Source organism: Anneissia japonica, unplaced genomic scaffold (assembly GCF_011630105.1).
Source record: "Anneissia japonica isolate Jap-2015-1 unplaced genomic scaffold, ASM1163010v1 scaffold827_len218306_cov157, whole genome shotgun sequence".
NCBI lineage: Eukaryota > Metazoa > Echinodermata > Crinoidea > Comatulida > Comatulidae > Anneissia > Anneissia japonica.
This window is the reverse complement of record NW_022706853.1, coordinates 97,139-119,501: the sequence shown is the minus strand read 5'-3', so window position 1 is coordinate 119,501 and position 22,363 is coordinate 97,139. Positions and strand designations below refer to the sequence as shown.

General features: G+C 36.6%; 1 protein-coding gene across 2 annotated transcripts; it reads left to right on the top strand.

Moving 5' to 3' along the window:
- The first annotated feature begins 40 nt into the window (after positions 1–40).
- Positions 41–18,723, top strand: LOC117106217 (monocarboxylate transporter 12-B-like). 2 transcript variants are annotated; one of them, XM_033247565.1, is made up of 7 exons: positions 41–833; positions 6,402–6,564; positions 9,030–9,326; positions 12,478–12,776; positions 13,868–14,093; positions 14,766–14,909; positions 17,110–18,723. In XM_033247565.1, the coding sequence occupies exons 2-7, from the start codon at positions 6,423–6,425 to the stop codon at positions 17,346–17,348; spliced, it is 1,347 nt and encodes a 448-aa protein (XP_033103456.1). In that variant the 5' UTR covers positions 41–833; positions 6,402–6,422; the 3' UTR covers positions 17,349–18,723. The 2 variants fall into 2 exon arrangements, with proteins under 2 accessions (XP_033103456.1, XP_033103455.1); XM_033247564.1 differs by lacking the exon at positions 41–833 and having other exon boundaries at positions 6,287–6,564.
- The last annotated feature ends 3,640 nt before the right edge of the window (positions 18,724–22,363 follow it).

Genomic DNA, 22,363 nt, shown 5'->3' with positions numbered 1-22,363 from the left:
GACGATAGGCCCTCACTTCACCCCTCTATTATCACTAGGAATGAAGCCTAGGCTAGTGCCGTGGGGTCTGTCGTCTGTCTGCAGGAAATGCGCAACTTGGCTAGCAACTGCTGCTGTCGTGTTTTTTTACTAGGCCTAGCTAAGCTAGTCTAGTAGGGCCCCTAGGCTGGGCCGGATAAACGCTCTCTCAGACTCTAGACTAGGCCTAGGCTAGAGATATAGAGAGCTGAGAGAAGTTCATTTAACTTTATTTTTAATAAGAAAACTAGAAATATACTTATCTTTTTTAGTGAATCTGTTGTTTGATGTGTGATACAAGTTACGCCTAAAATACAGCATAAAATTAAAAAACAAATCCCGGCACGGCACACAGTATCTTTTCTCGCGCTGACTTTTTTCGAGGTGTTTCAGTTCAGAGGGTCATTCACGCTTATCGCTGATTGGTCAGAAATAAAAATCCGTTCGGATTCACGTTTCCAATGGCTTTCTGATCCATTGATCCGAATCCGGAGTCCGGGGAAAAAATCGGACTGTGTAGATGTGAACGCTTCTATTCCTTACCACTAAAGCCATTTCTCACGATTTTTTCTCCGGACTCCGTACCGGAATCCGGGCTTGATGTGAACGTAGCTTAAACCTGTTATTCCATACAGTACAAAAATTAGTTTATTCACAAGCAACGTCTCTTGTTCACTTTCTCATAGTGCGTATTATGATTTACATAGTATTGTGTCATCAGTCACAAGGCTAGGACGGTATTTCATAGTGGCCAGAACATTGTCCAATATAGCCTTGCATTGCTGCTCGTATATTATCTTATAAGGTAAGATAATGTAAGTAGTAAATGTCAATTTGTTACTGTTACGTTAGGAATTAGCAGTAGGAAATTAGAGGGAAAAAAGTATTTTAATAGCAATATTATGCTTATTTATTATTGTTAAAATCATTATTAAATATTATTATACTGTACTATATATTACTATATTGTATTCTTGTTATTTCAAAATTATATTGTATTATTGAAATGCATTACATTGTTAGTACCGTTATATAATATTATTTATAATATTTTTATTACCACTATTGATATCATTACAGTATTATCATCATCCGTCATCATCATCCTCATCATATTCGTCATCATCATTCTCATTGTTGTCTAATCATCATAATCATCCTTACTGTCATCGATCGTTGTAATCATCACCATCATCATCATCATCATCATCATCATCATCATCACATTATACTCATCCATCGTCATCGTCCTCATCTTCATCACGTCATCATCAAGCATCTATCGTCGTTATCATCATCCTCATAATCTTCATTCTGCTCATCTTTCACCATTTTATTTATCATCATCCTCATCATCATATTCATCTTCATTTATCATCATCCTCGTCATCATCAATGGCGTAACCAGCTATTGGCACAGTTGGGACAGTCCCACACCATTTTTCTAATGGGTCCACAAAAAAAATGTCCACATTTTAAAAATGGGTCCAAATTATGTAATTTCTTATGCATAAAATATGCAGAATTCTCATATTTAGCTAAAAATGTGTACAATTTAAGAAAATGAGTCCAGATATTTCATATGTTTGCGTAAAATCGGTCCAGTCCACATTGTTTAAATGTACACGTAAAGTGGGTCCACCCTGATATGTCCCACACCGTTTGAAAATCCTGGCTATGGCATTGATCCTCATCCATCATCGTAACCCTCATCACCATCCTCACCAATCATCGTTATCATTATCACCATCACCACCTTCATCCTACTAATCATCCTCATTATCCATCATTATCCTCATCATCATCAACCTCATATTCTTATCCTCCTTATCATCATCACTCATTCATCATTCATTATCATAGTCCTCATAATTATCATCATTGTTATTATCATCCTCATCATCATCCTCATTACAATTATCATCATCATCCATCATCATCCTTGTCCTCATCATCATCAACCACATCATCATCATCATTATTAATCAACATTATCACCATCATCCTCATAATTAGTATGATGATGAAGAGGAGGAGGACGACAAGAATGAAGATGAGGATGAGGGGATGTTTCTCCTCATTCGTCATCATTAACCTCATCAACATCATTCTCATCAATCATACTCATCATTATCACGATCCTCATCAACAACCATTATCATCAATCATAATCATCATCATCCTTATCTTCATCATCATCAAACTCATCATCCTCCTCCTTATTATCATCATTATTTTCACTATCCTTATCGGCATCATTCTCTTCCTCATCATTATCAATCATCATCTACCTCATCTGCATCATCTTCCTTCTCATCAACCGCATCATCCTCTTCCTCCTCATCATCATTCTTATCTTCATCACCATAATCATAATCATCATTACCATGATCCTCATTATCGTCATCCTCATCATCATCCTGATTACTGTCATCATCATCATCATCATCATCATCATCATCATCATCATCATCATCATCATCATCATCATCATTATCATCATTATCATCATTACCATCATCATTTTCATCATTATCCTCTTCATCATCAGTCACCATCATCATCATGAGGATGATGATGATGATGATGATGAGGGGGAGGATGAGAATGAAGATGAGGACGAGGACGAGAATGAAGATGAGGACGATGGTGAGGATGAGAGGGATGATTCTCGTCATTCATCATCATAATCATCATCATCATCATCATTCTCATTAATCATTTTTGTCATTCTCATCATCATCATCACAATCATTATTATCAACAACCATTATCATCAATCATAATCACCATCAACTTCTTCCTCACCATCATCCTCATCATCTTTCTTCTCATCATCATCTGTAAACATCCTCCTTATAATGGGGATTATAATGAGGATGGGGATGACAATGAGGAAGATGTAGTGTAGAAAGGTTAAATTTAAATAGGTAAACATTTCCTTTAATTTTGATTGTCGTAGTCTTGGAATTTGGTGTGTTGCCGTCATCATTCAAAATTTGCTTGGGAGGTGGGGAATTCCCGTCAGACAGGCCTAGACTCCCATCGTCCTATGCCACGACGAGGTCGCCACACCACAAATAATGATTTGCTTATCCATAAAACATTATTTTGATTGCCAATCCCTAATACTTTAGCTTAAAAGCAAAATTTTGGGCCATACTAAGCTAAAAAAAACCCCAAAAAAACTCTTCCATAAGCCCAAGGATGTTTTTTTTTTCCGGGACTCTGACCGAGGGTCTAGTCGGACCTGTGTTTGGATCCACCCCATCAGACCCCCTGGGGCCACCACTGAACTACTATAATGGGCAAGTATTTAACTAAGGTCCTGTCAGTTTTCACAGTTATAGAAAAAAAACCCTAAAAGTGACTAAAAATATAAACATGTTTCCCATACCCCGATCCAAAAATTGGTATTTTAAAGCAAAATTTCACTATTTCGTTTTTTCGTTGAGTTAATTTTGTAGTAGTTCATTAAGTATATATACTGTCTCTTATACACATCTAGATCATAATAATGGACGTCATCTTGAAATTTGTCATGATGACGTCATCATTCCGATCAAATATTTTAATGAGAGTGATGAGTAACTATATAGCCAAGTTGTTGTTACATTTCATATCCACAGTATATGTAAAAGTGACCAAAAACATAAATTTATTTCCCCTACTCCCATCTTAAATAGTTTAAAATAGGGTACCGGTATTTTATGCCAAATTTTCAAAGTGCTGTAAAAAAAAATTGCCTAAGCCCTAGGCATGGGGATTTTTTTTCTGAGACACTATAGGATATGCTGATTCGGAAAAACCAAAAATTAATTTTCATTTACGTTTTTACCGCTAAAGTTCATTTCAGCAGTTTTACAACCAGGCTATACTTGTAAAGGGCAACATTGACCGGTGCCTGCAGGGTTGTTGGTAAATTGGTTTCTAGACATAGGCCCATATCCGACATAATTCCTGAATTTCGTTTCAGTTCTTATTACTATCAAAGTATTGTATGATATTAACATCCCTCGACCGGTGTGTGGGAGTTGGGAGGGGGGGGTGTGGCAGCTCTCCCCGTCGGGGAAAAATAAAAATTCTATTTTTTCTGTAAAATTGATAACCCCTTGTAAAACCCTAAAGCCAGATTTCGGTTGGCTCCTGGGCCAGCGATTGCTCCAGAAATTTCCTGACAGGGGATCGTGTCCGACAAGGTGGCCCCAACCAAGTGGCCGACTAGAGCCTCGATCAGGCTCCCAGAATAAAAATAACTGCTAGCCGTTTAATAGGCCTATACGAATTGGCTTATTGTTTTGCCTTTATGATCTACAATGCCATTTCCGATTTTTCCAATGAACAATTCAATAAATCCAGGAGAATAAGTAGGTAGGTTTCGGCGGTATGTATTGCTTCCTTTTATTATTATGTTTATTTCATCACGTCCTACGAAAAGTTGCTGCCCCCGATATACAAAAAACATCTGATTATTGCTTCACTATTGTGAGAAAATATTTAAATCGCTTGAGTCCTATGGTCTGTTAAACTCGCCTAAATCTGAACTGCAGAAGCATGAATTCAAGGACTATTCAACATATATTTTAGTCACAACAATATAACAAAAACGCTCAATATGTAAACAAATTATAATAGTGACTCAATACGTTTTTTCCGGATGGCTGAAAATGCAGGCTTTAATACGGTAGCGCACCGCCTTTCGTATGGTATGAGAGGGATGTAGGGGGTTCAAGGAGAAACAGGTCCATACGCCGGGAAGGGGGGGGGGGAGTTCGACAGGTCTACATTTTTCAGGATAGAAATTCAAAACTCACTCTCGCACATTCCAGAAACCCATCCATTAAACTTCCTTGACCAATCCACTTTCCAACTAGGACCGCCTCTTAATTCATCGTACAAAGCAGTGATGGTGGTGCTCCATCCCCTCCCCCTCCCTAAATTTGTCAAAATTATCTAAAAAAAAAGAAAAGAAATTTATATTCAAAGTCTGAGAGTGCCATCTCCGACCATCTAGAGGTGTCATAATCAAAATGTTTCTTACCTCAGGTATATATACCCTCAATCTGTGGAAGTCCTTCTCTTGCCCTTCCTATTTCAACTTCCTAAATCCGCCACTGACAATGGGCAGTATCCAAGGATTCCCAGTCGTCCCGTCCACCTATTTTTTTTTAATTAAAAAGAAAAATAGTTGGGGAAAAAATGACATTCAAATTGTATGAGTGCAATTTCCGGCCGTTTGGAGGTGCAATAATCATAAGTTTTCTTCTTCCCTCATCTCTAACCATGGTGGGGCTGAGATGGTATCTCCGCCATCTGTGAAAGTCCCTCCCTGGCCTCTTCTTCAAAATCATGGATCCGTCACTGAACACCGTTTAATACATGCATCTTCAGAATTCGATTAAATAAAACCTCAAATTATTAAAAAAATGCCTGAGCTCCGCCCCTTCGATTCTAGCATGGTTTTCCCCATAGACGGCCACTATTGAAGCCATTTTGGTCCATTCTCTTCAAATTCGCACCCACCGATTAAACCTCTGCGTATGGGTCTGATGAACTTTCACAGATAGAGATTCAAAACCACTTCAGCTGCAGGACTTTCCCCCACTGTAATGTAATTTAGTCACACATTTTGTATAACATCACAGAGTTATAAAATTAGAGAGCCCTCCGATTATATGAATATTTTGTAAGAGTACCACCAGCAAGATCAGCATTCTAATATTTTAATCTTTTAAGTCATCCATCAAATCTGTAACTTCAAGCAAAACGAAATCAATATGTAAGACAACTACACTGTGGTGTAAGATACAGTTATTTATTATTTTTAGTTTAATAAGTCAATTTCAACGTTAATATTTCCCAAGGTACACCAGGTAAATTATTGTTTATTAAATTGTCAATTTTGTATAAGCAGAAGATAATGTGTTTTCTTTTGTAAATTTCCTTGACAATTTGTAATTGTCGTGACGCATACCCATATTTAATTATGTATTTTATTTTACCTATTAAATGAAGTGACAATAGTAGATATGTACCTGCTGAAAAAGACACAGACATACAATATAAAAAAGACTTATGTCTATTGTCAGAAAGTTCCCACAACGACACAATCACTGCAGGCTGAATTCATCTAAGAATAGACCATTCGATAATGTCAATCAACACGCGCCTGTCCCTCAAACGCGTGTCTGCTTTGCGTCCCTTTTAGTTACAATATCCAAGGGGCGGGGCTTATCTAAGCGATCTGTTGCAGACTTTGTCCGTTTACCTGCAAAAATAAATACGATTACGATGTATTTTTATTCTGGTTGTCTACACGTAGCTCGTAAGGCATAAATTTTTACTATTGCAGCCTATATTTTAATAAATATAATTTATTTCAGTACACAAGTTTAGAGTTACAAATGAAGGCGGAACGTCAATGGTGGTGGGTTGTAACTGGTATCAGCATTGGGATTGGCTATTGCACATACGGCATTGTCTACTCATATGGAGTGTTTTTCGGGGCTATACAAGCTGAGTTTCACACATCAGCAGTTGTTACAGGTAACGTCAAGTGAAATCTCACAAATACGTTTTTTTTTTTTGCATAGGCCTACATGTCTACTCCAATCGTCGCACTACTACTGCTACAACTGCTGTCTACTAGGCGTACTACTACTGCTGCCTCTAACTAATTATACTATATTTGTCCAGACAAAAGCACACTTTTTTTAATGATTATTGTGGAATACACAATAATTAATTTAAATACAGTATTGAATTAAATTTCTTGTGGAACCTCCACCAGTTAGTGTGTTACAAATAGGCCTGCGATAAATAATTTATATACTATTCAATAAAATAATTTATATACTATTCATTAAAATCTGACTCAATCTCTCATTTCGATTCGAATTAAAGAAGCATTATACTAATCAGGAAAGAGAAAACCTGGTCGCCAGCGCATTCTGTTTTTACAATATATCCAGCGGCTTTTGGGTGATATGCAGCCACACCAAATCATCTCAAAGGCCCAAGATCGCAAAAACTGGAGAAAACTTGTGGTCGCTTGCTCTGCTGCCGACTGAGATGATGATGACTGATCAGGTCTTCCCTTATTTGTGTGTGAATATTAAAATTTCATTCCAGCAATGAATATTAGTGCAGCTAATCAATAATTATTACATACTTTGATTTCTATTTGACATTTGTTTGTATAACCGTTAAATACGTATTTATAACATAATTCGACTACAAAACGTTGAAAATGTTGTTGTAACGTTGTTAACCTTTAGTCCCCGACGACATAAACAAACAACAATATTTACGTTCGCGAATGCTATAACTCTGATAATGTTTAAAAATATTTAATGAAAACGTGAGCTTTCGCTGGTAGTCAGTGACAACTATATTACTGCCAGCAAAAGCTTGAGCTGAATAATTTAAATATTTAATCTTTTAGTCTCAGTATGCTACCTGTGTTTGCGCGACGACTTAACTCTAGAACAGGTTTACGCATTCCAGTGACCGCGGCATGTTACGTTTTCTGTATAACGTAGATTCGGGCCAAATTGCGTCCTAGATAAGAATCGAGACGACAATGAGTACTCAAAGTTCTCACATGCGCAGATGACTTCTATAGGCACGTCATTACGTTCTTGGTCATACCGTCGTCGTGCAATCGAAAGCACTCGTACGGCAATACACAACTACTTTTATATTAATGTAAATCTGAAATGTAGAATTGCATTTGGTCCATTCGTAGTAGGCCTATGTCAGGGTCATTATCATCATCTTTTTTTATTTTATTTAAGCTGATTGGTATCATCATCATCATCATCATCATCATCATCATCATTATCATTATTATTATTAAATTATTATTTCCATTGGTTTTTTTTAAGTCGGGGCTCTGAAATGCAAGTTTCAATAGTGCACCATGTTTCGTGTGCATTATTATTAATATGCATGGTATATGGTATAACATCTTCAATTTTTCAATTCGCTGATGACAATACGATTTCAAGACCTATTTATGGAATAGACGACTGTATTAGGCTTCAGGGTGATTTAAATAGGATTGTTGAATGGTCTATTGTTAGTCTCTTATACACATCTAGATGTGTATAAGAGACAGCTCTTATATGGGACTATAGTATAAATTTTGAAACAACTGAAAGAGTCCTTGAATTTAAACTACTTGGTGTTTATATTAACAATAAGTTATCATGTCATTCTCATTTGAATTATGTTAGTAATAAGGCAAGCAGGGAATTGGGACACGTCATATTTATATAGATTAAGGATTTTGAATATTTTAAGCATGGAGGATATTTTTAAAGTATATCGACTAACGTTAGGTTTTAAAATAATGCATGGACAATGTCCATTGTCGTTTAATAATCTTGTGAGATCAAGTGAAAGGTGTGAAGGGCGATTAATACATTGGAAAGCCAAGACTAATACATTCTTAAATTCATCTTTTGTTATTTTTCCTAGATTATGGGAACAACTTCCTAATGAAATTAAACAATGCACATCCATTTCTTACTTTAAAGCCCAGCTCACAAAACACTTGATCTCAAAATATTAATACTAATAATAACTATTAATTATCTGTTTTTCATTTTGTTTTAGTTAAATCAATTTATTTTGAATTTACTTTTTTGTATATATTTATATTGTATTGTCATTGTATTTGTTTTTGATGATGGAGTAAGAGCAGCTTACTGTTTGGGCTTATGTCTATTACTTACTCCTGGCAAGAATATTGTATGTATACTTTTTACTCTGCCGAATAAATATTATTATTATTATTATTATAATACTTAGTTTTAGGGGGACGACTTTAACGTCGTCATCCGCCGAAAACTACCTATTATGCCACCACCACCACCACCAACATCATTATCAATATCATCATTTTTATAATGTTTTCGGCTCCAAATAGCAGCATCATAATCACTATCACCATCATTATCACCATTATTTTATTGTTTACATATGATTCAATGAATTTATATCTGTAGGCTGGGTTCAGTCCCTTTGCCTGGCCTGTAGTCAACTTTTCTCAATACTTGGACAGATGTTAGTTCGCCGATTTGGGTTTTTCTGCGTCATCACAACAGCGACGATTTCGTATGCAATTTGTTTGCTGTTGAGCTCTGTCGTCCCGTCCGTCAGTTACCTCTATCTTACGTACGGCATTGGTGTAGGGATAACAGTTGCTATATCAACAAAACCGGCTTTACAATTGGTTCTAGAATGGGTACCAATTCAGAGTAGAATGAGAGCTACGGGATTAGCCACGATTGGCTCAACTATAGGTAAGTTAATATCAGAGACGAATTTAATGGCTCGGAAAAGAAGAAAGTTAAATTGTGAGAGTGCCATTTCAGGCAATTTTTAAAGGTGCCATAGCCATAAAATGTTGTACCTCAGCCCCAGGCTTTTTTTTAAACATCCGTAATTGTAAGTGCAAAATTTTATGTTGTTTAAAGTAGGGCCCATGGTTCGGAAATCTCAGACAAAAGGATGTTGTAAAGTTCCAGAGAGTGATTAACCAAGGAGGTAGAATCCTTAAAGAAAATATATTTTTGAATGACTTCACTCGTCATGCAAGATGTTGCTCATCCCCTTCAAAATACTGTAATTGGCTTGGTCTTTTTTAAGTTCGTGCACAAAAGACCAATTCAACTTGTACACTCGCGCACCTTGATGAATTCTAGGCTAATGTTTCATACCTAGCACACACTATACTTATTATATCACTATATCAACCATTGACTACAACAGTTTTATAAAACTAAGATTAAACACGCCGATTTACTTATCAAAGCAAGTAGAATAGTGCTTATATATACACTAGGAAAAATGTATTAGACTTAGATTAGAATAATTTTTTATTTTTTCTTGCATTAATCTAACCTTCGTATAATAAATTTCCACTAGTGTATTATACGCAACTATTCTAATTGCCTAATATAGGTCTAATAAAATGCAATATTGAATATAATTTCATTTCATTTCATTTCTTTAGGCACGAGGGCCAAGGATATGCCAATAAGTGAACTTAATCACTGTCCTACGTGGCATATCCATTTAACAACAGGGGACTTAATGGACCAGTACACCGGGGTAACCCCCTACTCTTCTCGAATGATGTACCGGGCTCTTTAAAGTGCACACGAGCCAAATGCGTACACTGGGCCTACGGTTTAAAGTCCTTATCCCAGAAGACTTGTTCCACCACCGGAACCATTGGCGAGTGAGCCGTTCGAACCAACGCCGATATTAGAGCTAAAGGTCATGGTGCCCCTGACTTAACCGCTCGGCCAATCAACTCGACCCGCTCGGCCAATCAACTCGATAATGTAATTTAATATAATAAAACATAATAATATTATGTAATATAATTAGGCCTATTAATAATAATAATTATTATTAATGATAAACTAAAGCTCATCTAAATAAAAACTTATATAGGTATGTTTAAGCAATATGGATCCGATAGAGCAGTTACATGGGGCAAGTTAGTTAATTCATTAAATTTCTTATTACATGTTTTCAAGTTTCAACGAACACGTCCAATGGTGCGGTTATTTTTTGCACATATACGATGAATTTGATTCTATTTAAGGTAGTTAGAAGTGCCTATACCCAAATTGTTGTTATAGGCCCCTGTTGTTTGTTGAAATTCATTTAGAGAGTAGGTATATTAACAGAGATCCCAAGTCTACCGAAAATCGCGGGTTTCTCCCGATTTTTGAGGCCGTCTCCCGCCCTCCCGATTTTTATTAATAATCTCCCGCTTTTTTTAAATATCCCGAAAATTTCACGAAAAATGTGATTTCCACGATGTCATAGAGCAATGAAACAAAATTTCTTATCTTAAGCCAATATACTATGGCGCTCGCTCAGCCTTAAAATGTCCGTGGTAGAATCGCCTTGTTTATCCTCCATGTTACGATCTTTCTCATCCGCGCCGACCTCAATCAATGAGATGGCTGTCAGTTGAGTAAATAAATTTCAACAAATTAACGAAATTAGAAATCACATGGGATGGAATGGATGCCCCAAGTTTTTTTCGCCGCGAAGATTTGGAACTTTGTAGAATCAGCTGTGCATAAAAAATACTTTTTCTTTCAAGTAAGCTTCAGTTCTTTAATAACAATACTAAAAAAATCATAGTAGGTTTTGGTACTAAATAGTCTTCCGAAAAATGAAGTTTATTTTAATATCAATCCCGAAATACATGTAGGCCTAGGCTCTATCTGCACAGCAGGGTATGTGTGTTGTGTTGAGTGGGCGTCTGTGTGTAGTGGTGGTCGTGACTCTGCGGCCTTAGGCCTAGTTACGCACGTACAGATGGAGCCTAGTGAGCCAGGATTTAATGTTTTTTTATGGCATTATGTACCAATTAGTATAGGCTAGACATATATAAATGCTGACTTAAAACATGTAGTATGATTTACTAACTAAATTAAAATATATATTTATTTTTTAATTTTTCAGCAAACGTGTGGATCTTGCAAGTTGCAGTTCTATGTTCTTTGAAGAGATGTAGTAAATCAGCCATAGAATCTAATATGCCAATAAACCAAGCAAAGCCTTGTTGACTGCTGCCAAGAATGCTTTACTAGCAAAATTCTAAATAAATAATAATATTTATAAATTTATATAGGCCAACTGCAATGTGTAAACAAATGTAAAATTGTTAAATAAAAGTAAACAAATTAATGAAAATTGTTTGTTTTCTTCATTTTGTGTAATACTTTCATGTTGCACAGCGCGTGGTAAGGCGTCACAGCGCGTCGCTACAGGAGGCGATCGCTTCACGAAAAAATCTCCCTATTTTTTGGTTTTCAAACTTGGGATCTCTGTATTAAAAAATTTCAAGTAGAGTTCCCATACATTCATTCACCAACCAACTCCTACATACTCATTAGCCTTCATCACAATACACAGACACATACTCTTTTGCACACTTACACGCGGCACACATATTAGGCCTATACGCTCACGACCCTACATCCGAAAATTACGCACTTACATTTCAAACACACAAAATGATTTCCTTCTAGACTTATACATTTCTCTTCTTCGCATATGCATGCACTCCTTTCCCACACAGTTCCGAACCTACCGTCGCCACGTTAATTATGCATTTACTCTTCCCCATACTTACATACTTACCCTTTTATGCTTAAGGCTTATATGTACCTAATCTAGGTTTCCATCAAAAATTGTATGCCTACCCCCGTCCAAGACAGCTATATAATACTCGATAGCGATTTTCTGGTGGAAAAGCCGGAGGCAAATTAAAATTCATAAATCCGGGAAAATTCTCGATTGTGGACCTTATACAGCTACGCAGGGATTGCAATTAATTGCAACGATGCTCAATACATACCGTATGCCTCAGTTGCATTTTAACACACCTCATTGTATTTCTTTCAATTTCATTTTAAAAAACAGGACTTCTGACGCTGAGTCCACTTATAGAAACTGTGTTAACGCACGTCGGTTGGAGATGGACTTTTCGAATATGTTCAGGTTTTGTATTTATAGTGGCATTGATCGCTGCAACTTTACTCTACGTAACACTAACTAAGACCCAGGATACCACCACAGATTCCAAACAGACTGATAGTAAAGACGGCGAGGCAGCTTCTGAAGTCTCTCAGCGTGAAGTCCTATATTTTCCAGAAATGTGGATATTTGCAACAATGCTTGTGATAGTGAGCTGTGCCCAAGGATTTACAATGATCAATCTTGTAAGCTAAGACATTATAGGGCCTACATGTTAATTGCTTGTAATATTTCGAAACATGCTTATAAGTGGGCTTTATACCAAACTGCTATAGGCCTATGAACTACTACTACACTGCTTAGGCCTATGAACTACTACTACTACACTGCTATAGGCCTATGAACTACTACTACTACTACTACTACTACTACCACTACTGCTACTACTACTACTACCACCACTACTACCACTACTACTACCACCACTACCACTACTACTACTACTACTACCACTACTACTACTACTGCTAGTACTTCTACTACTACTACTGAAAACCCTCTCTTATATTTTCCATTTTTTGCGCCATTGTGATCCCAACTTGCGAATAACTACGAAAATGTACCTCAAGTTGGGCCCATAGTATGTACGTTACTTACTGTGGTAATATTATCAAGACACCAAGTATCTAACTCTTCTTCTTCTTATCATCCTTTCTGTCCTTCTTCTTGCATTTCTCTTGTGCTTGCTGTTGTTGTTGTTGTTTTGCTTTTTGTTGTTCTTGTTCTTGTTCTTCCTCTTCTTGTCCTTGTGGTTCTTCCTCTTCTTTTTCTTCTTTCTCTCCTTGTGGTTCTTGTTGTTGTTGATGTTGTTTTTCTTTTTCCTCCTCCTCCTTCGTCTTGCTCTTATTCCTCTTGTTCTTGTTCTTCTCCTTCTTGCTTTCGTCTTGTTCTTTCCTTCTTCTTATTGTTCTAGTTCTTCCTCTCTATTCTTCTTTTAATTTTCTTCTTGTCCTACTCTTTGTACTTCTTGTTTATCTTGCTGTTGTTGTTATTGTTGTTATTATTCTTCTTCTTCCTTTTTCTTCTTTTGCTTCCTCTTCTTCTTGTTTGTCTTCTTGTTCTTTTTATTGTTCTTGTTCTCCTCTTCCTTGTTTTTGTTCTTGCTCTTCTTTTTCATTTTGTTTGTCTTCTTGTTCTTGTTCTTCGTCTTGCTCTTATTGTTCTTCTCCTCTTTCTCCTTCTCTGACTCCTTCTTTTCCTTGTCCTTCTGCTTCTTCTTGCGTGGCTAAATTAGTGTGTTATGTTAATTTCTGTCATATTATTTTTTTTTCAAAAGGTGGATTTTGCGACAAAGAGCGGATTCACTCTTGAGCAAGGCGCTTTAGTATTAAGTGTAAACGGTGGAGCCGAAGTGGTTGGAAAAATTATTTTAGCGCTATTTTTGGATAAACTACCATTTCCGAAGATACTGATTTGGCCGAACGCTTGTATAGTGTCTTCAGTGATTTGTGTTTTAATACTCTATGTTAATTCATTTAAAGCATTGCTGATAGTATCAACAGGTAACCAATAGGCCTAATTATGCGAATTATTATTATGTGGTCAGTCAGTAGGCCTATTGTATGGTCCACCTACTGGTGGAAAATGAGGCATTCCTCTACGGTATAACGTGCGTTATATTTATACATTGAGATATAGGCCTACTGAAAATTCGATTGTAGGCGTAATTAATGACCACGGTCATGATGAAGAATGATGATGATGATTAAAGGACAACCCAGACAGCGCCGTCGCGTCTACGCGGCTTATCGTCGGGGATAGCCCCAGGTCGTCGTGAGAATATTAAACATGTTCAATAATCCACGACAGGACTGTCCATAGTATTACGACAAATCTACGCGTCTGTATTCACACACCCACACACACCCCCACACACACACCAGCCACGATGATACATCGCATCGGACTGCGTCGTACGATACTGTCTTAGTTGACCATGTAATGATGGTTTAAATTTCATTCTACAGCTTAGTTCTATTTTCCCACACTCATTCATAACATCAGCAAGTAAAATTGCCAATTTTGTAGTAGGATTAAAAGGCAAACATCTTACCAACCAAACTACAACTTAACACCTATGCAACATAATGTCAATATTAAATAAACGTATCATTTCAGAATAAAGTGCAATTTTTACCTTTTTGTTGATAAATATAATTTCTTGATCCACGTAGTTCTTGGTCTCATGAAAGCTGTATTCAACAGTACCGGGATGGGTGTGGCTGCAGAGCTGTTTGGTCATCGATATCGCCCGAGTACATCAACTATTGCTAGTGCACCTTGTGGATTAGGTTTCCTCTTCGCAGCTTTAGTCGGTGGTGAGTAAGCCTAATAATACCTTCACTTTCTGAATATTAGGTGTTTTTGTCAACAAGTTAACCGAAGATCAGCATCGTATCCTTCCAACAATACATGCCTCTTTCAAAACACTATTTTAAAGATAATGTCTTTCTATCCACGTTGTGCTCTCACAATCATCATAGCTTCAGTACCCAAGTGGTATGCCCTCTCAAGCATCGCGTCTCCATACGCACGGTGTGTCCTCTCAAGCTTCACGTCTTCCTTACACTCGGTGTACCCTCTCAAGCACCAACGCCTCCCTATCCACGATGTGCCTTTCATTAAACATCACGTATCTCTTTGCATGGTGTGCCCTCTCAAGCACCATGGCTTCAGGTCTGTCCTCAAGCATCACGTCTCCCTAAGTACGGCCTGATCTCTCAAGCATCACGCCTCCCTAAGCACGGCCTGATCTCTCAAGCATCACGCCTCCCTACGCACGGTCTGTCCTGTCAAGCATCACGTCTCCCTATACGCACGGTCTGTCCTCTCAAGCACCACGTCTCTTGGCTCCCTACGCACGGTCTGTCCTCTCAAGCATGACGTCTTCGTTATACACCGTGTTTCTCTCAAGTCTATAGGCCTACGTGGGCCTAATAATGATAGTAACAATAACAGTTACCGGCATGGGCGTCGATCGGTGGGGGACAGTGGACGCGTCCCCCCCCCCACTTTTCAAAGTAGGGGGATATCATATCGATTGTCCCCACCGCCACCACACTTTTCACCAATCTTCTATATTTAAATCCCCACTTTTAAAAGCGAATGGAAAGAATAACAATTACGCATGACTCATGAATTTTGTCTGTTCACTTTTCTAAGTGCGGTACGTATTTTCCGGACCAAAACCGAGTAAAAACGCAATTGTTTATACGGTAGGCCTACATTTCGTAACCATCTCAGGAACCACTAGATCGATTTTATGGGTGCAACGGTTATCAGAGGCTAAATTTATTGTGAAAACAATGTACTGAACGTTGTTAAAATTGGAAGCGTGTATATCTTAGGCCAATATTTTTACAAACTCAAAAGTGTACAATTTCTAATATAAACGATTTATTCCTTTTGTATATTATTATGACCCGTACGTTATGCTAGTGTTTAATATTATCTACACACATAGGATTTCTGTTTTTCCTAATTTCAAAAATTATAGTTAGTCAATTGAATTTTATATAGCCATTATTAAACAAGAATTATACAGCCTTTGACACGGATATGTCTATCTATTTCGATTAAGTGATAGGCCTACCAACAGTTTATAAACTCCAGTGTTAAGTTGACGCAATCTCGCAATGACGTCATAATAATCAGAGGCAGATTCAAGTGGGGCCGAGCCGACCCTATTTCTTTTTTTATTATTTTTTTTTTAATGGAAAAAAACAAAGAAAAATAATAATTAGAATTTAGGTCTGAGGGTGCCATTTCCGGCAATCTAGAGGTGTCATAATCATAAATTTTCTTTCCTTAGCCCCAACCATGGTGGGGCTGAGGTGATCTAATTGTGCAAGACTCTCCCTGTCCCCCCTCTAATTTGCTTTCCTTGAGCCGCCACTGATAATGATAAATTAAGTAAATCACCTTTATGTTTGTGAAATCAAAATGCGCTAATGTTTTGTGTGCTCCCTCTCTAGTCCTGATGCCCAGCCGGCCAACCATCCCTATTTTTGTTTTTTCGAAATTAAAATTGGAAAATAAATTAAAATTATATTCAAATTAAGTCTGAGAGTGCCATTTCCGACCAACTAGAGGTGCCATAATCATAAATTTTCTTACCTAAGCAACAACCATGGTGGGGCTGAGGTAGTCTACAATCTCCATCTGTAAAAGTCCCTCTCTGGGCCCAGCTCTATTTCATATTATTGGATCCGCCACTGGATATTTTGAAAATTTCGTATGGAAATAAATGATTATTGCATTGCTTAAAATCAATTAAAAGGGTATATGCGCCAGAGCTACGGCCCAGGCTCATTTTTCATTTCGACCCCCCCCCCCCATCCCACTTTAAACCACGGATCGACTGCCTTGGTTATCGGTAGTGTAACAATATCAGCACGGTAACAAATCGCTAGGTTTCAACACAACGGAGAAGTAATAATGACCAGATAACTGTAAAATGATGAATGAATCTATAATTATTACTTTAACATTCTGTTTGTTTTATTTTCTTCTTCTCAGGTTACAGTTACGATTTAACTGGTTCTTACGAGTCTGCACTCTACGCGTGTTCTGGAATGTTCTTTATTTGTTGCATACTATCCTTAAGTACTCTAATATGGCAGAAAATGTGTGCAGTTGAAAGGTTTCAGTATACAAATACGAAACAAACAAGGAGAGACGAAACTAAAGATTGTTATGCGAAATTGAATATTATAGAAGATAAAACACTACCTTCACAGAACGCGACACAAATATGACACTTTTTAATGTTGACTTGTTTTTCGCCTATTACCATAAAGGCCTAATCCAGACTCTCTAAACAACAGAGAAACGCTGAGGTTTTAAGCGATTGTACCATGGAGTATAAACTAATAATGATAATGATGATGATGATATGTGATGATGATGATGTTGATGATGATGATGATGATGGGGATGATGTTACTAGGAGCGAGAACCGTTATAAGAGAATATAAATATTTGCCTAAAACCACCGCATATCAAACACAATTCAACAAACACTAAATTTGGTGCAATATAGTATTTAAACGTTTCGTCACTCACATCACGAACTAACACAATTAAATTCAATTGTGTTAGTTCGTGAAATCAAAAAAGCGCGTCAAAATACGCGCTGTTGTCGTTAAGGAGTTTTTGTGTGGTAAAGAATACAAAAATGCTTGACAACCAATACGCGCTCGTTTTGACGCGCTACTGTGATTTCACGAACTAACACAATCTACTATTGTGTTAGTTCGTGATGTGAGCGACGGTTTTAGCAATAACTTAGTTGGCGTACCGTATTCATTAAAGCGACCTCATGATGTCACTTTGGCTTTGGCTTACGTCTTCTTTAAAATATATTTATACGATGTCATTTTTATGATTGTTTGTAACTGGATTCTATTTTAAAACTTTGCTTATTTTATTGTATTTGATTTTAACAGTATGTTTATCAACACAATAAAATTGTTCAATTAATACTTACATCCATGCTCATTCTTTGTTCACTAAGTTTATTCACTCTGACTGCAACTTCAGTACAGTGCAAGGCCAAAAATAGACGAGAGAATACCTATTTTGTTGTTGGTATTTTTGTCTGTTACTATTATTTTCTAATCTGTTCCCGTTCATATCCACATTGTCTTTTTACGTTTCTATTTATTACTCTACTACTTTATTCAATTCATGCCCTATGTATACTTTCGGGCCTTTGATATTTATTTTGAAGTCATGGCGCATAATAATTGTTTTATTATTATTATTATTATTATTATTATTATTATTATTATTATTATTATTATAATTATTATTAAGTATACTTTTAATTTGATTTGATTCATCGCAATAACAGCAATATGCTGAAACGAAAAGAGTTTGTTTCAAAAATACAGATATTTGAATATTTAAAAACTGGGGAAAAAGGTTTTTTCTTTGGTTATTTTTACTTATATTACAATTTAATTTTTAATTTTGTAATAGTTATATATTTCAATAAAACAAAAATAATAATAGGCCTAATAATAATCAGTACGTGTATTTCAGGATTCTTTATATGTTTTATATTTCGATTTACTTCCCATTATTTTAAAACATTTTATGCCTGATATTTATTCTCTCAGTCATTGAAATAACTTATGGACAAATCGGACCTACACAAATTGCAGAATAATTAATAGTTCATTGCATGGGTCGTGCTATATATCGTGCAAAGGTGGCACGAATAATATCACGTCCATATTGATTAACATATTTAAAATAGTGCGATGTTGAGATTATGTACTTGCAGTTGCCGGTAGTGCCCGATTCTGACTCATTTATACAAATACAGTTTGTTGCCCTACGGTTCTGGGCACAAAAGGGATGAAAAGTCGTTTATAAAAATATACACACCAGTCGCACACACCGTCCGCATGCGGCCCGACAGTGATTTTTTTTTTACTAGAAAACACGGTGTTGTTGACGGCCCGACACCGATTATCTGTAAGGTAATGTTAAAACTGAGAATAAAGTGGTATATATAAAAAGCAGTGCATGACGGTTTTTGGAATCACACTGTCAACATCAAAGTTTGGTTCTGCCCTCGGTGTTAAATAAAAATTCACTTTGGCCCTCCAACCGATTTTTATGCCCACCCCTGCACTATGGCTTTGGTTGGAACAGATATTATTTAATGTTTATTGCTGCGAAGCAGCCAATTCATATTATTGACAGCAATTTGACCTCTGAAAGGTCATTTGTTGTCAAAAAACAAGAGCCTAAGACCACTAAAAAGCGGAGTTTCCTTCTTTCGTTCTGCCGGGTAAAATCAATTAGTTTAGGCGACGTTTGTAGACTAACCAACACGTACCAACGTCCGCATGTCGCGCTAGCCTTATCATACTCTAGGCCTAGACTAGTTAGGATGGTATAGGCCTAGCCTTGAAGGGACGAAGGTCCCAATGAAAAACAACGTCGCTCCTTGATAGCTAACATTGTCTATTTAACATCACAATAATTCATTATTAGACCTATAGTTGTTTTTTGAATTGTACTCCACAAATATCAGCCGATACCTCGCACAACTCGAATAACGTCTCGTATCTATTGCCGTGACGTCATGGCTCGCTGGCACACTTGCGACGTCTCCCACTTGTGATCAAATATCACGCTGGCTCCCACTTTGGCAACACTCTTTGGCAGTCAACTCGCCCCTAGAAAACCCGCCCTTGGAAACTTGCCCCATAAAAAAAATGTACACTTTCTAGACCATGCAGTCTTCAAAATAAAAATTGTAACCTTTGGTAATCAACTACATTTTCCACATACATAGAAATTTTTGAAACTTTATTAAAAAAAACTTAAACCTAAACCATAATTCACCACTATAGACACTTTTTGACAAAAATGAAAAATTACGACTTTGTTACCCAAAGAGAAGTGTTCTAATATAGACAATGGGTAGTGTCTCATATTATTTGTTATGTTTTTATTAATCATTATTTTCACTTGACTCGCATAAATAATTTTGTTCGAAGAACATTTATATGCCGTTGTACTTCGCAGCACTTCACTTGAAATTTGCAATTTCTAGTATTATTAACTTACAATTGAATTGAAACCCCAATACGCAGACGATACGTTCTTTTCAATGTGCAGTTGTTCAGATTCTAACATAGTGACTCCACTGGGGACATCGATAGCACTGGAAATCCATCAGATCATAGAGAAAATAGAACAGTTTAATTTTCTCTTTGATAAGATGTAGGCCTACTATCATTGAACCCTAAAGTCAGTCATGTCAACATCTAAATAGCGCTCACTCGAAGCTCCTGTTTTTACGTTGAGTGGTTTTACATTGAATTTTCAAAATCTGAAAATGTCCAACATATTACTTTACACGGTGTTACCATTTCTCACAATTTACACGAAACAAGTGAAAAATGTCCTCTAACGCCTTATTCATTTATATTTTCGCTTCGCCAAAACTCCGATCGAATATGAATGCGCATGCGCATGAATCGACGCTTTCGATTCGCGCGAATAAATTCGCCTAGTGGAAAACAGGCTTAAATTCTATAAAATGCTGGAATTTATGGGCTTGCAAGAAATTGTTCTTCAACAGTCCTTTATAAACTTTACCCATCACGTGTACTTCCACATATGCAATATTGCCGCAATATTTGGAATCCATTATAGGAAGATGAATATGAACAAAATTGATTCAACGTCCAGCAACCAAATAATTTATATTACATCAACAAGAAGATAACACCTACAAAAATCCTCTTGAATCACTTGGACTGCACAACAGAAGCTACTAGAAATCTTTTTTACAGTACTTTTCGTTTGCATTCTTTTATTTAATGTGTTTGTCATTTTATTTTGCTCTTGACGCAGGGTTCCCGGAATGCCGCCACCAGCGGCGTGTGCGAAGCAACTCAAGAGTCAGAAGTGGAACGTGAATTTCGATTTGGTTTCGTAGTCAGATTTTCGAGAGCTACCCGTATTTCTCGACTGAGACGTCAATGGGAGCTGTAATTTGTAGGGCAAGGAGATGGTGCTACCCTTAATTCGTATTAAGGAAATTTACGCCCTCAAACCTTTTAGTTATTAATATTTTGGTTATAATAGACAATTTTTATTATTTGGTAACGTCACGCTCACGCTATAGTTAGCATGCATACGTCATAAACTAGACACAGGGTTCCCGGCCGCGATTTTTTTCCCGTACGAAACATTTACATGAAACTCCACTCGGGCCGTCTCGGCTGAATCGACTCGAAAATTTCATTGCAGAATTCAGGAGGTCAAAAGGTCATCAACAGATAAACGTCTACAGAACAACTTCTGAGAGAACGTCGCTGTCTAATTTTTAAAAATACATTATGTTACCATGTTAATACCAATGGGTCGTAAAATACATTGGTCGTTTAAAATTGATTAAGCTGCACGAGTAATGAAAAGTGTTATTTTAACTTGAGTTACATACTATGACAATTTTAATTTTTTAGTTAGGCCTGGGTTTTGCATAATTACCTAGGCCTACAAGTAGGCCTACTAAAAATACTTTCTGGGAAAAGCACAAAGAGTAAGAAACGCGTTTTTCTTCATCTGATCAAATGAAACAGAATGACAGTTATTTTCAAATTAAGAGAAGAGCTGAGAATAGGCAGCTCTAAAATTCTGGATGCCATAAGACCTGCCAAAATGGCAAAACACCAAATGAATGTAAAAATGAGCTAGTTATTAATATTAGGCATAGTAATCGGCAGGTTCTTGATTAAAAGGCTAGACCAAGTTAATTACATGTAATGGCGAAATGATAATAATAATAATTATTATTATTACCTGTACGTTAAGGGGAACTTAGACAAAGGGGAAATAACACAAAAGATATTCCCCTTGGGCTAGTTATTATTTATAGGCCTAGTAAATAGTATCTGTATGTTCTTTATTACAAACCTTAGGCCAAGGTAATTAATGTTGAAATGATTATTATTATTAATTATTATTATTACCTGTACCTTAAAGGCAACTTAGACAATGGAGGAATTAGAGAACAATTAAAAAAACGACGTTAAGGGGAAATAACACAAAAGATATTCCCCTTGGGCGATTATTATTTATAGGCCTAGTAAATAATACAGTATCTGTAGGTTCTTCATTACAAGGCTTAGGCCAAAGGTAATTAATACTGAAATTATTATTATTATTATTATTATTATTATTATTATTATTATTATTATTATTATTATTGTTATTATTATTATTATTATTATTTAACATTAAT

Excerpts from the sequence above, each read along its gene's own strand:
- LOC117106217 (XM_033247565.1), top strand. The coding sequence starts at position 6,423 with ATGAAGGCGGAACGTCAATGGTGGTGGGTTGTAACTGGTATCAGCATT. Across the intron at positions 9,327-12,477 it reads CACGATTGGCTCAACTATAG|GACTTCTGACGCTGAGTCCA; the intron begins GTAAGTTAATAT and ends TTTAAAAAACAG. Across the intron at positions 14,910-17,109 it reads CTTCGCAGCTTTAGTCGGTG|GTTACAGTTACGATTTAACT; the intron begins GTGAGTAAGCCT and ends TCTTCTTCTCAG.